This window comes from Aptenodytes forsteri, unplaced genomic scaffold (genome assembly GCF_000699145.1).
Source record: "Aptenodytes forsteri isolate BGI_AS27 unplaced genomic scaffold, ASM69914v1 Scaffold164, whole genome shotgun sequence".
NCBI classification, from domain to species: Eukaryota; Metazoa; Chordata; class Aves; order Sphenisciformes; family Spheniscidae; genus Aptenodytes; species Aptenodytes forsteri.
In genome coordinates, this window is record NW_008795527.1 from 1,447,923 (window position 1) to 1,463,367 (window position 15,445).

Genomic DNA, 15,445 nt, shown 5'->3' on the forward strand with positions numbered 1-15,445 from the left:
GTTTAGATTGGATATTAGGAAAAATTTCTTCACCGAAAGGGTTGTCAAGCATTGGAACAGGCTGCCCAGGGAAGTGGCTAAGTCACCAATCCTGGAAGTATTTAAAAGACGTGTAGATGCGGCACTTCGGGACATGGTTTAATGGTGAACTTGGCAGTGTTAGGTTAATGGTTGGACTCGATAATCTTAAGGGTCTTTTCCAATCTAAATGATTCTATGATTCTAAGTTTCTTTAACCGCCTTTTCTTCATAAAGACAGAACTTCCTGACTGTTGACCCTGCCTATAAAAAGTCAAGCAACAAGGCCCAGTGTTTTTGATAAAGATTTTGAAGCAAAAATACACACAGATTTCAAATGGGAACTCTGTGCAGACCAGTGCACTTCCCATTTTCGGAGGAATCAGACGTAGAAACCAATGATGCTGGTCTAGCATATCAGAGGGATTTGTACATTCAACCAAGGAAAGAAACCAAACCCTGTCATCCAATACCACATCCAGAAGGGTGACCTTTTCACCAGATTAAAATAATTTTGCAGACACTGCAATGAATGGGAGTACTTGACCACTTACTAAAACCATTATCTAGTAAGAAAATCCGTCACAAAAGGTTATTGCGTTCTCAGACACCATGCCATCAACACCAGCATCTTCAGACATAAGAATGTGAGCTCCCATCTGGCAGGTGCCGTCTGGAGCCCTGGGAATCATATCCAATTGTCTCACCATGCTAATAAATCCCACAGCACTTTACAAGGAAGAAAAGCACTGTTCCTGCCTGCACGGGGGTGGAATTGCAGGCTTTTTCTCTGGGACAAGTGCTAAAATTTTGTTTGGCATTAAAAAAAGAAAAAATTAACTTAAACCATCTATCATTTATTTGAAATGAGAGCCCAGAGTACTTTGATAGGAGTCCCTGAAAGGGATTTTGGGAGATGGAAGTTCTCCATTTGAACTTCAAAATTACCTGTTACCCAAGCTGACAGCTGGGATTGTCCCAACAGGAAGGAGCAGGAGCAAAGCTCAAAGCTTCTGCAGCTCTTTCCAGGTCCTGCTGAAATGAAAGTACCACCAAACACTTTTACGTCAGCTGCCGCACGCCCTCCCAAGTGTTGTCACAACTAAAGGCTGAGAGAACAGCAAAACACTATCAGGCAGAAACTGCCTGTGAACAGTATACATCTGAGACAGATAAACCCCACAACAGCTAGTCTGCATATTCGCTCTGCAAAACAAAGCACAACTCCTTGAGCTAGTGGAGACACAGCTTCATAAATCAACAGGGAAAAACGTGGCTCCATTCGACCCTGCAATGTTTGGTCCAGGAACCATACAGCCATATTTCCACGCTATTGCACTTCAGCTTGTAAGGTGCAGTAAGTCTGTGCAGTAAGACTCTTCATTTTGGGGGAGGCACCTCAGAAACAAATTTGGGGGCATCTGGCTTGGCTGCCAGTTCAGGTTTAGAGGCCTGTCAGCAGAGTAGATGTGTCTTAACATAAGCAGCTAAATTCAGAAGTTGAATAAAAGGTGGCATTTTGAGAAGAAATTCCAGAGAGAAGGACACCGACAGTGAGGGAAATGCTGAGGATGTTGGAGAAAGCTCTTCAAACAGGAAAGGAGGACAATCTTTTATAGTGCAAGAGCCTAATTCAGGCGAGTAAGATAAATAATAATTTGCAATTAAAGAAAAAAAAATGTACTTCTAGTTACATTTGAAATTATGGCAACATATGTTGACTCCTAAATGTACTATAATCTATTGTTAAGAAACTGCCAAGCAGTTTTAAAGAGAACTGGACCATAAATCTAGAATAATTACCATGAAGCATGTAGAATCCGTTTGTGCTGGACTGATAAAATTCACTTGCAATGCTGATAGCTTTTCTTGCCAGTACTATTTGTTTTATTCCAACAGCAACTTTAATTAATTTGCAATTAATTCAATACTAATAAACAAATTAGGAGTTTTAAAAAAAGCAAAATGTATTATTCTTTCCTAGCAAAGAAGTAGGAACTAGGCTGTGAGAGGATGATGCCATAACTGATCATGATTTGAATTTTGCAATAACCTAGCACTACCTGGTTACGTTTAACTCGAGTATTTTCTTCAGCCAGGGTCAGGAGTACTATTAGAGCAAGCAGAACTGGTTGGGGGTTTTTTTGTTTGGCTTTTTTTTCAGGACAACATCAACACAGAGTGATCACGAAATGACAGCCTGAAACCTATTTGTTTTGGTATAAGAAAGGACAATGACCAGAAACCTCTGCACAACTCACTAACTACAGAAGATATCTCATTTATTTAATCAGTTAATTTTAATAACATTTGTTAACTTTTTGCATATGTATGCAGCACATTCAGCATTTTACAGAACTCGTAACTTTAAAGTGTTGCATTTCATTACTATCAAAATGCAGTTTGACACAAAGTGAGGAGAAAAAAAAAAAGGAAACAAATACCAGTCAGCATTTCTACCGTCATAATGTAAAAAACTTGAAATCTAAGTAATTGTCTAACAAGCTGTAAAGTTGTTTAAATGTGAATACAGTGCACTTTTATGGATAGTCAGAAGGAAGAACCAAATATAATGTAAAAGTTGTATCTAGTTGCAAATCTCTATTTTAAGGGTTACAAATTAAGGAGAATCAACCTTTCAACAAAAATCTATGTCTACCACTTACAATAACTGATAATTTAAATCAACTGTTTAGCCTGTTATTGCTTCAAATCAGCAACTTCATATAAGCTTGATATCCACACTTGAAACAAAGTATAGAAACTGCGAAGTTTCAGACAGTAAAACACAAACTGTAGAGTAACAGTTTTAACTCTTTAAAAAAGCACTCCATACTGAAGAAGCAGGCGGGAGAACACAAGCTGCTTTGGAATTCTTGTTTAGCCGGCATATTTCTCAAGCTACTGGGTAAAAAACCAAGGGTTTCAGCATCCTACATACTAGGTGCATAAATACTCCTATTATAGGCCCCAAAGAATTAAGCCATTATTGTGGTTTAACCTGGCAGGCAGCTAAACACCACACAGCTGTTCGCTCACCGCCCCCCCCCAGTGGGATGGGGGAAGAGAATCGGAAAAAAGGTAAAACTCATGGGTTGAGATAAAGACAATTTAATAGGACAGAAAAGGAAGGGAAAATAATAAAAATGGTAAAAGAATATACAAAACAAGTGATGCACAATGCAATTGGTCACCACCTGCTGACTGATGCCCAGCAATTCCTGAGCAGTGGCCGCACCCCCGCCTAACTCCCCCGTTTTTTGTTCAGCATGACGTCATATGATATGGAGTATCCCTTTGGTCAGCTGGGGTCAGCTGTCCTGGCTGTGTCCCCTCCCAGCTTCTTGCACACCTCCAGCCTCCTCACTGGCAGGGCAGTATGAGAAGCTGAAAGTCCTTGACTTAGTGTAAGCACTGCTCAGCAACAACTAAAACATCAGTGTGTTACCAACTTTGCTCTCATCCTGTATCTAAAACACAGCACTGTACCAGCTACTAGGAAAAAAATTAACTGTATCCCAGCCGAAACCAAGACAGCCATGAACTCTGTAGAAGACTTACACATATGACAAATTCAGGGTCATTTGTCTAAGGAACAGGCAAGAGAAACTAGCTAGGCTCTGAAATTATCATTACTTGGTGCAAGGGAACGCCCACACTAACAGGGATACCAGATTTTTCCTAGAGCCATAAATAGACAGCGACTGAATTCTGCCCAAACCCAATAATAAAAAATCTTGACAAGACAAAGCAGTTACACATAAAAGGGTAATTTAGCATCAGTTTAGCCACCCCAGTGTTTAACTATAATTAAGTGTTTTACAAGTTTTGATTCACAATGTAAATGGCTTTTGAAACTATGTGAGGACAAGTAGTTATAGTAATGATTTGTGAAACAGTATCAAAAGAACATCAAGCACAGACTAAATTCCTTCATCCGCTCCTCAGCACACCATACAAGGGTTTCCAGGAACACCGTCTTTTTTTAAGCTTCTAAGAAAACATAGCTGGGCAATTTAACTGTCTCACCTAGGGCACTGACAGTAGCTTATTACAGGATTTTTTTTTTTTAGTCAAAACTCTAAATTAAGGGGAATTCTGAAACAAGCTTGGCCATTGACATATAGAGGCACAGATCAAGGCAAACTATACCACGGTAGTCAAAACACAAATAGAAGAAGGTGTATAGATGAAAGCAAGTGAAAAAAGGAATGGCAACTGAAGGAAGAATGGAAAAAGGCAACTTTCCTCCTCCTCCTGAGTTCCCCACCCCTTACTTCTGCCCTTCTGAAGGCATTCTGCAAGCAGCTGATTATAGGACTCATTTTAAAATTCAATCTGAAATGGAAACAAAATCTTTTGTTTAAAGTATATCACTTGGTATCTTCAGTAAAATATTCTACTTTAAAGGCAGAGCTAATTCCATCTGAAACACTGCTAGTTACAGTATAGCCTTGCATTAAGACCTGAAATTAAAGCAAAGGCTGATACTGTCAACACATGTCAAATATTTCCTAGTACGTCTGCAGAGACCACTCGGCCTTGTGACCATACAACCATACCATAGCAGTACGGTTGCTATCTGTGACTTAAACAAGTACCCAAAGCACATTCATTTCACAGGCCCATCCCGACTGAAAAAAAGTATGCCTCAGGCATTGTTCACAAAAAAATACAAAGAATCAAAGCCTGGTATTTGTCTCGTATTGTGATTACAGAGTAACAATGGGGTCATATTAATTAATCAATCTACCCCCAAAAAACAACTTACAGTTAAATATATTATGAATTGAGAGCTTAACATATCAAAAGTTCAGAAATATCATACCGCTTCAAAAGAGTCACAGCCTATCAGTATAAAGGAAGAATATAAAACTATTTTATTGACCACTGTTCACCAGTATTTACAATAAAGTAAACAATATACAGTCTGATAACATTCAAATTACTACAAAGTTAGTTTTCGCCTGGTCTTCTTGGGACCAAGTGACCCCAAATACTAAAAAGAATGATTCTACAGGTTTAAAGGGCTAGGTTTGGGTAAAGAAGATACATGCACATCAATAGTATAGAAGACTACAAAACATCCGTGAGTTTGTTTAGACATTCATTATGATTCTGTAATAACTATGGAAGTTTATGAATGTTTTATAAAAGCTTTTACCTAATATGGAGGAAGTAGTAGTATCAAACGCTCTCTTGTGATAAATGAAACAAGTTGCAGAAAGCTTTTATTTACTTGCTGTTGATGCAAAACGTACTACTTCAAAAAAATATCAAATTTAATTCTTGTTAGAATGTATGCTTCTCACATTGCTAATAAATCAAATTTCAGGTTTTAATATTCATATATATAAAAAAGCAACGCAAACAATTATTGTGCTTCATCTTCTGGGCATGAATGCCAAGTTAGTCGCTCTTCATAAAAAGCGATTACGATCTGAGGACACTTCACGTTAGCTTCTTTGGCCAGGACCAGATCTGCCTCATCAGAGTCTTTCCTGGTGTAGAAGAGAGTGGGATTTAAGAAAATGCATGATCGTTAATTCAGTAAATTTAGCAGCTCTTGATAGGTCATAAGTTCTGAAAAGAATGTCAGCTAGAAATCAGTTTTCAGTATACCTTTCACTATAGCTACCAAGCATTTCCATTCTAATGGCAAGGTTTCACAGCTGTATCTTCCTTCCCTTCCCATGTTTTTTTCTGTTTGAAAGGAAAACGCTATTCAAAAGGGAACCATTTATACAGTTACCTACTGCAGTATGTAATGAAAGAAGTAAAACTTTACTAATTTTGTCTTTTAAAGCATAATCAAATCTTCAAAGTGAGACTTAAAAATCAATAGCATCAGTCTTAAGAGGTGGTACTTACATCCAAATTGTATTTACTGTTTATGCAAGTAACTTGCTATATTTCATACCGCTATTCTTGATACTGTCTTGGGGTAATAAAACAAACTTCCAGTCTGACATGCTTCAGATTCCATTTTAAAGTGTATGCTGCCTTTACAAGTCAGTTTTATGCATACATATTCATGTATATGTTTGTTGCCTACAATCATTTATGGAAAAACTAATCAACTGCAACTGAACTAAACAAAAAAGCACTTTTTTTTGTACGTTTCCTTTGTGTTTGATTTTGCCAATTATCACTACAGAAATTCAAATAGTCACGATCTGTATTTTGCAACTCTTCTAAGTTTCACATAAAATTTACAGAGAATTTGAAAAGGCAGAAGGGAGACAGAATCTTCCAAAGCACTAATGTTCAGCAGTCCAGGCACATCACATGACAAATCATTTCTCTGGAGACCACTCAGTTTGACTCCATTCAGAAAATTATGCCCTTCTCGAAGGCTGTGGAAAGCTATCATTCTTCTCATCCCAACACCGTAAGAAATCTGACCCCCAGCAAACGTTAATTCAATCTCTTGTATTCTCAACACTGGAAAAACAATTTAATTTTATCCTACTTGTTCACTAAGGAGACACAAGAAGTCTTCCGTCAACACTGTAGCTAAACGAAGCTGGTCTCCCTCTAGCCTCCCAACGATGCAAACTCCCCCCATCACTCTCCACTCTTACTAGTCCATAATGATAAACCTCTCCTTCATATTGTTTGTTCTCCAACTCAACCTCAGCTTCCTCCACTAGTTCCTTCCAATTCTCTATCCACTTGGTTGCATGCAGAACAGCTGGCACTTGGGTTGGTTAAAAGGTTGGCTATCCAGCAGCTGGCTTCTGCTTATTGAAACGTGTGAAGCTGGAGTTCTGCCTACTGTTCCCTCAGCAAGAACACCACCGAGATCCAGCTTTTCCGTACAAATAACAATTTTTCTGTATTTTATCAGAATTTACCTTTGAAATTTCTACTTCTGTAAAACTGAACCAATAGAACCTAGTTATTTTCATTTTGGAAGGAAGAGAGAATTAAGTGCTAACTGATCATACAAGCTTTGTTTTTCTAAGAATACAAGGTTAATAAGGAGATCACCAGCTGTCTTACTCCTGAAATGAAGTTGCCTTATTAGCCTAAGTGCAACTGCCTGCCCTCCCTCAATATAGACCAGAACTGTGGATGTAAGACTTACCATTTCATGAGGAACATAAGCTCTCCACTGCTATCCGTAGCCCCAATTATCCGCTCAGGATCAAGACCCCTTGCAAACCCTCTTGGTTTATCAACCTATTGAGTAAGTTAGAAGATTGTTATCTAGTTTTAAGATAAAATTCTGTTTCGGCATTAGAGCTAGATACATGCATTCTTGTGTGTGTGTATATATATGTGTATATCAGAACAAAAAACATAGCCTTACATAATTATAAAAGCTGTAATTACATATAATTGTTTGAGGAGTACATTTTTTTTTTTCCTGACTAATATTCAAGCCAAGTCATTCAGATGTAGATTAACAATGGAGGAATTTTACATCAATGTTTCTAGCATTTATTTCTGAAAACTCAATAGATGAAACAAGTGATCTAAAAATCCTTATAGTAGATAAACAAACAAGCATGGCCAGTAAAAGCAACAAAAGAGGCAAAGCAAAAATGCACTCCTGGAATTGGGAAAAACACATCCTTTTCAGCAAAACAACAGCCTTGGGTTGGCTTAAGCCAACCATGAAACTGCACCCTTGGGGAATACCTCAACTCTTCTCAGCTCACTGAGATCGTGCTGGTGGTAAGGAATATCACGACTATTTCCTGTATTAATTCCTCTAGTTTCACAATATCCTTTTTGAGACAGTGGCCACTACTGTACCAGATGAAGACACACAATTGACTTTATACAGAAACTAAAATATTCTTTGTATTGTTCATCAACTAGTCCTTTTGATGCCTTCCAACTTTTTTGACAGTAACCACACATCCAACAGCTGTCTTCAGTAAACCACTGACATTGCCAACCAGCTTCATTTCAAATTGCTAGTTTGAAAGTTTACAGAGAAAAATGTGAACTACTGAGCACATTATTATATGCGCGTTATTTTGTACTTATCAGCACTAAATTTGTCACATTGTTCGTTCATTTAAACTGTAGGAGAAACCCAGACCTTTAAGAAAAGGTAGGCTTTCTTCAGTCGCCCTTTCTACTCCCTCTCCACCATCATGTCTGGTCCTAATCTAACTACCTGGCCTCCACATTTTGCCATCTTGCCACTCACCTATTTAAAACCATATACTAAATATGAAAGCCAAAACAGAACTTAATCTTTGTTCCATTCATGAACCTTTTGCTCTAATACAAACTAACCACTTAATATCACTCGTAAATAACTCTTATACCAGTCTTACTTTCAATTATTCAGTAAGCATCATGGGACAATGCAAGAACTTTTAGTCATCATGTCAATCAATGATTTTTTACCCACCATTTGGGTAGTCTCATTAACCACCATGAATGACTACCCTTTTCAAACCACAGTTCCAGGTGTTGTGTGATTTTTACAGTTTTAAACCCATGTTTGGTCTCATTCTCAAAGTCACAACAGGATTTTGGGAGGGATGGGGATGGAGCGGTAGGGAAGAGACACAGGAAAAACAAAGCTTAGCACATGAACATATACTTACAGAATCACGCTTTTTCTTTGATTTACTATCATCAGATTCACTATCTGACAAAGATTTTCTTTTGGCACCATCTGTTTTTTCTTTACCAGCTTTCTGAGAGTTCAGAAAAGCTTCGATTAGCTCTGGACAATCTAAGTTTTCTTCAGGTTCCCATGTGTTGTCAGCACTGAAACATACACACATTTATGTAAAACTAGGAAAAGAAGAAAAACGTAAAACTAGCCACATGGCTCACCTTAAGCAAGTTAATCTTTTTCTCATTATGTAAGGCAGGTTTCTTAAACCTAAGGATGCTTACCTTGCCGTCTTTAGTAACCTTCATGTACTGCATTTGATTACTGAAAGAAGTATGCTCTGCTACTGTTGAAAAACAATGTTCTTAAACTGGAGATACAAAATAAGCAGCTCTATTAACTCCTATGATCTGGGTGGGATCACAGGAGTTAAAACAAGCAATCCCCACTCTACCAAAACCTACCTGTCCGTTTAAACTGACTCCCTTCCCTGGTTCCTCTAAAGACTGTCCATGCAAACCAACTGTATGATGTGAGCACTAAGAGTTACAGAGAACAGAATGTACACAACACTCACTACAAACAGTGTAAGTATATATGTCTAAGCTTCTGTTCACGAGGAATGCTCTCAAAAGTTGTCTCACAGCACTGAGATCAACTATACCTAGAACTATCTCCCTCCTGCAGTTGACTACAGGAGGGAACAAAGGTTCCACGTCCAGAGCTGCACACTGCAAATGTTCCAGTGAGTGTATTTTGTTAACTAAAATTTTAAGAAGTCCATGAATATTCCCTACAACAACTAAGTACCTAATCAGGAGTCCTCATGCACAAATACTGCCACAGCGCTACTGCACAAGCAGGATGCCTACAAATTATTTTCAGTTACTAAAACATATTTTTACAACTTCAAATCAGACCCTCGAATACTAAATACATTATGTTTTGTGTTTATGCACTTATCACTACACAAATTTCAGGTGCTAGAATGCAGAATGTTGCAATGCAATCACTTTGGGAGGTATGCAACAATAACATGACTGCGTATGTAACTACTTATGTTCAAATGTTAGGTGCATTACCTTTTTTCAGCTAGTAAAGTAGTCTGCCAGAAAGTGTCATGGGAGTGAGAGAGGAGGCACAACTATGTGCCTTCTTTAACAATCAACTTTTTAAGTCCACTGTAAGGTTTTGTTGTGCTTCTATAAGTCCTGGGAAAGAGACTCCAAAGATACCTTTCGGGTATGCCTAATGAAGGCAACCATGCCACAGAATTCCTTATGCAAATTCATCTAATTTGAGAGCAGTTCAGAAAAGTGACTAATAAGCAAACTATCTGCTTCAAATTCATCGCTTCAGAGCTGCCTACAGTTCAAATCCCTGCAAAATTTCTTACTCAGAAGTAACATTCATTCCACCACATACGTAACAACTGTCAGTCTAGCTTACCTTGATAGATACTGACACAAGCTAAATCAAAGAACAGTGGTAAAAGAACGATCACTAAGGACTTGGTAAAAGTCTTGGAACGTTTTATGTAGCACAAACACTAAGCTACGTATCTTCTGTTTTATTTTCATACTTGACTGCCCCGCTTGAATATGCATTTATGGATGTCCTTCCCTTGAAGTTCTTTAAAATGTATCCCCATCATCCAACCCCCTCTCTGCATAGTTATTTCAAATAAATGGTATTTAGCATTCTATCAGAAAAAAATAATAGGTAATGCCTTACTCTGTAAATCCTTTCCACTTCAAGTAGTATTCCACCTTTCCATTTACAACACGTCTGTCCAGGACTTTCTCCACAACAAATTCTTCAGGCTCTGCCTCTTCAACTTTTTTACCTTTGCCATTCTGTTTCTTTCCCATTTTGTGCTACAAAAGAAATTCAGAATGACATTATTCATTCTTTTGCTTTACACAGTTACTTCACTGGCCAAATCCAACTTCGCTCAGTAAACAGCAAAGAATCATGTACTTATTCACACTAAAGCCAGAAGCTCAGACTCCTTTTACGTTAGTGCATGTGGTCAGGTAACCTGAGCAAGACATGTTAAAGTTTTGGGTTTTTTCGGTTGCTTAATGAGATACCCAACACCAGTTTTTAAAAAGGTGAAATATTTTTGTCCATACACTCAGTGCCTCCACTCCCCTTATAAATTTAATTCTCAGTGCTACATGCTCAAAAATTTATGAAGCTTCTAAGAGTTAACTCTATGCCTGTGAAAAGGCAGAGGGCACGAAACAGCATAAGGCAGAAGTAAAGAAAAGTAATAAGGGAACTGTGAAAATGCATAAAATAGAAAAGGGATGCTACACAAAAAAAGGTGGTTACTACCTTTTCCAAAAAAAAAAGGAGAAGCTGATGGGAGCAAAGTTTATGATGTATTGCTACAATAAGCAAAATACTCAACAGTAACCTGTAACTATTGAACAGGATGCATGCTAGGAGCATTCCATTATTGCAGTCCCTTCTCATTATTCTTAGCCACGCACCGATGTAACTTACATTCAAACAGATGTCACAAAGGTGCAAAAATTTAAGACAGCTACGCTTAAGTGCAGCACTTAACACGTAAATGAAATTTTGCGAACTTAAAAAACTTTAAAAGTGTTTTAAGTTTACATTCGATACTTCAAATAGTATTCTTTAAGTTCTTAAAATAAATATTACATCCACATCATCCTCAAGGCATTCCCAGTTTAATAAGGCACTATTAAATAGTAATAGAAGGACACATTTCAGAATTTCCTTGTTTGTAATCTTAAAAAGGCCGGAACAAGCCTATCATGTTGTCATATCACATTTCTGGAGCACTAGCAGACCCAAAGCAGTTTGCTTGCCATTTTGGACCGCACCTTGTAAGGAAATTGTTGAAGTGGCAGCCATAAACTAATGGGAGCAGTATTAAGCTCCTAAAACATATAGTCATGCAGCACCCTAAATCAAAGCGGACAGAACTAATTCCTCACTAATGCACTTCCTATAGAACAGAAAACAGACAAGCAAAAATCACAGAGCACCTCTATTTGCTTGATGGCCTTTCTCTAGTCCTCTCTAGAATTAACACGTGTTAGTTTGAGAACATTGCGAAGCAATTTTGAAATTGTCAAATTTTTAGACTTTGTAGAATTTTCTCTTGATGTGGTAAAAAAAAAAAAAAGTTAGACACAAGAAAAACTGTCATCTTTTTGTAAACTGAAGATTTGAAGCCAATTCTTTCTTTCCAAAGCCCTGTCTTTGTGCCCCTTGTTTTTCATAATTAATTTTCCCCTCCCTCCCCAAAACAGCTTTACTCTGGTTAGCAACCCATAAATTGAAGGTGCAAACAATGAAGACCAGGAAAAGTTTCAAGTTTCTCTTTCAAACAGCAAGTTTCTGTATATGATTATATCTCATGTGACATTTGTTTTGATTTGGAAGCATAGAACAGAGATTATCTAAAACGGAGCATTTATTTCCAATTAGATTTTAACTGCCAGCATATCCCAGGTGTATTTTGACCACAGCATTCATGTCTGAAAAGTGTCAACTTAAGCACACTGGCTTTTTTTGCCTCCACAGGAAAAAGAATGTAAGACTGAAATTGAAGGAAAATAAAAACATTAAGATGTCCAACTCTTCTATGAAGGCAGCTTCTTTCAAGAAATGGAAGTGTGAAAAAGAGAAACAGGTAGAGATGAGGAAAACGAACAAACAAAAAAGAAGCAGAGGGGGGGGAAAAACCAAAAGACACAGACTCACTATACCATAGTAATAACATTATAATTACTGGTGATGAGGCAAGCAGGCTACAAGTGGGGAACATCTCCATCTGTGTTCTCCGTTGGACTAAAATTCTTTGATTCAATGGAAGATTGTTTTCTGGTACTCTTTTCGGCTTCACTAATTCTTGTCACTTAAAGATAAACGTTTTGGATTTCTGTATTAAAGCAACAATTTTTTTTTTACTTTATAAGACTTAAGTATCTATATAATCTTCCACAGAAGAACATGAACATCATGGGGGTCTGTATTTTTTTCTTGAAGTGCAGTAAGAAATAATAAAATCAAGAGTATGTTGCTTTTTGTTTTAATTAGGTCTCATGTGCATCAGCACTGCTTTCCAAACTCTTGAGCCTTTCCAACCTATTAAAACAATACTTGATTGCAGAGCCTGCAGAAATGCCGAACATTTGTTAAAAACCTGTCCATTCTGAGATTACACAAGCCAAGGTAAATCTTGGCCCACAAGTGAATGTGGTACCTGACTGAAGTTAAAGGGTACTACATGTCCACTAGACCCCTGAAGCTCCCTTCTCTAGGGTTGCACGTTGTAAGCTGTAACTTGGGCATTCGACCACTGAATGCTCATCTATGGCTCATTTCCCTTTCTGCATTCAGAAGTCACATATGACAGATGCAGATGCTCTCCAGTGGATAATCACTCTTTCTTTGAGGGGCAAGATTAAAACGCTGATGTGACACTGTGGTGAAGGGTTTTAACATACAAGAGGTAACAAAATTGGAATTACAGTTTCAGAGCTACACTATCCCTTAATACATTTAGGTTTTGCATGCAAATACATAATGAAGCAGAATTAGTTATGGTTCCCATGGGAACCATAACTGATTTTCCTGACCTGTGCAGCAAAATTCTCAACAACATCAAAAGATTAAAAATACTGCATTCACAGATTCTTTCTGTGTCCTGAGGCACCCCCTCCCCAGGCTGGCTAACTCCTTCTCTCACTCAAATTAGGGAAAAGTGGGCAATCAATTACTAACTGAAAGTTCAGACATTCACCTTGCTGAAATCTTTTAATATAGTTTGTTATCGTACAATATAAAGGAAGCACTCCATTGCACTTCTAAGCCAGGAGTTAATACAAGTTTTTAATGTATCTCGATCTGGGTCAACCAGTAATCATTTCAGTAAATTTAAGAACAGGCCTTCTGAGTACATTATAAATCAGTTGTTCCGCTATCCAAATTTTTAATTGTACACGTGTATTTCTGCTTACTTCCCCGCCTCAACCTCAGAAGCATCTCACGCTATACTTCTTCAGTTCTGTCTTTCACAAAACTATGTATCATTATTAGTTGAATGGTAACCAGCAACCAACTGCCCTTAGAAGTCCATATTTTAATGTCAAGCAAAGCTTTACAGGACTTGAGATCCATGAATGCATCATTAAAATGGTCCAGGAGGGGTTGACATCTGATAATCTCTGCTCCTATGAAATTCAAAGAAACTGTTATTTGTTAAAAATCATTTCAAAAGGCATCTTAACTACGCCACATCATTTCCCAATAATACTATTTTTCATCTGTAAAGACTGCCTTTTCTCAGACAATTAGTTTTCCCCAAATACACTGGGAGAAATTAAATGAATACATGACTTGGATTTTTTTTTTTACATATATAATGAATTACATGGTGTGCTGAAAGGAGGCTAAAAAAATCCTTAGTGTTTTCTACTATAGTACACATGAAATAGTGCAGAGTCCTTTAATTTTTTTTTTCCCAACAAGTCTCTTTAGAAATGGCAGATTTATTAAAGCCAAAGACAATGTCCTTTCTAGTAGCCTTACTTTCTGGATCTGAAATTTTGGTCAGAATAATGCTGGGGAGGGGAGATGTGGATGTATCTTTTAAATGGAGATGCCAAGTTATAAGTTTGAAGAAAAATATGTTGATTAAATCCTTATATACTTTAGGTGTGCATGAACTTACCAATGTAGTTTTATTGGAGGCCATTTTTATTGCAGACTTGCAGAGCTTTTACTAGAAAAATGCATGACAATTAAAAGGAAGTTTACATTACTCAAAGAAAGGCATCCCAATACAAGCATGGTCCTTGTTCCAACCCCCATGTATTCACTGCATATAACATTTCTAATACGGATTAAATCCAGAACAAAAAGTAGGTTACTACTTTGTCCGGCATAACCCAGTAACGCACCATTATGCTAGCCAGGATAAATGACACTGACAAAGTGGTATATAGGGTTGAAAAAAGGTTTTTCCCAAGGCCTTCTAAGGCACAGAGGTGCTTCTAGGGAAAAGGGGGAGGACCATCAGGGATGCTTATTTCCTTAAACCCAATAGAACAAGAGTTCAGATTCTAGCAGTTAATCGAGATATACCTAGGTATATTAACTGCGAATCTGGTGGGGAGCAGCTACATATCTGCGGTGTAATAATGAGTCACCCATTACTCTTACATCATAGTAAATGTTTATAAACAACAAATATTTATCTTAACGCAACTATAACGTTGCCTTCCGATTCTCAAGTTTGCAAGAGTTAAGGTCCTAGAGCAATATTAACTCAGCTAAGCTGTACATACTACATATTTAACCTATGCAAGTGATGTTGAACACAATCCATCCCCTTTTCCATGTCATTTCTCATACTGGCCACCTCCTTAGACATGTATTGTCCCCGCCCCTGCAAACTATAGAACTGTTAGAATTCCCCATACGCCTGGGCAAGGCAAAAGAGAAAGTCCTTCAAGGCCAGAAAACCTCCCGGACTCAGCAATCCCACCCAATTCTCCCCTGAGACGGGAGGTGGATTTTGGCAGTCCCATAGGCGGTGGGGTAGGTGAGGTGGAAGGAGGGCAGGGACCAGGGCCCTAGCGCAGAGGGGCTTGTCTTGTCCCCGTTTCAAAGGCAGGAGGAAGGGGAAAAGAAACAACAGTAACAGTAATAATAATAAAAAACCTGTTCCACCCCCACCAGAAAATAAAGGCAGCCCTGCGGAGGCCTGCTGGGGGAGGCTGCGCCTCGGGCCTGTGGTGGGCGCACGTGAGGCCGGCGGGGACGCCCCGGGGGAGCTAACAGGACTGCCCC

General features: G+C 38.2%; 1 protein-coding gene across 2 annotated transcripts; it reads right to left on the reverse strand.

Annotated features, from left to right (window-relative positions):
• Nucleotides 1-4,876: 4,876 nt before the first annotated feature.
• Nucleotides 4,877-14,421, reverse strand: CBX3 (chromobox 3). Of its 2 annotated transcripts, XM_009282032.2 has the most exons (7): nt 14,325-14,392; nt 13,756-13,824; nt 12,381-12,506; nt 10,340-10,482; nt 8,592-8,757; nt 7,109-7,203; nt 4,877-5,519 (listed from the first exon to the last, which is right to left on the reverse strand). In XM_009282032.2, the coding sequence occupies exons 3-7, from the start codon at nt 12,420-12,422 to the stop codon at nt 5,393-5,395; spliced, it is 573 nt and encodes a 190-aa protein (XP_009280307.1). In that variant the 5' UTR covers nt 12,423-12,506; nt 13,756-13,824; nt 14,325-14,392; the 3' UTR covers nt 4,877-5,392. The 2 variants fall into 2 exon arrangements, with proteins under 2 accessions (XP_009280307.1, XP_009280308.1); XM_009282033.2 differs by lacking the exons at nt 12,381-12,506; nt 13,756-13,824 and having other exon boundaries at nt 14,325-14,421.
• Between the last annotated feature and the right edge of the window lie 1,024 nt (nt 14,422-15,445).

Coding starts and splice junctions, on each gene's coding strand:
- CBX3 (XM_009282032.2), bottom strand. CDS start 12,422: ATGGAGATGTTCCCCACTTGTAGCCTGCTTGCCTCATCACCA. Junction 7,204..8,591: donor CAAAGAAAAAGCGTGATTCT/GTAAGTATATGT, acceptor CTTACTCAATAG/GTTGATAAACCAAGAGGGTT. Junction 5,520..7,108: donor CTTATGTTCCTCATGAAATG/GTAAGTCTTACA, acceptor CTTCTACACCAG/GAAAGACTCTGATGAGGCAG.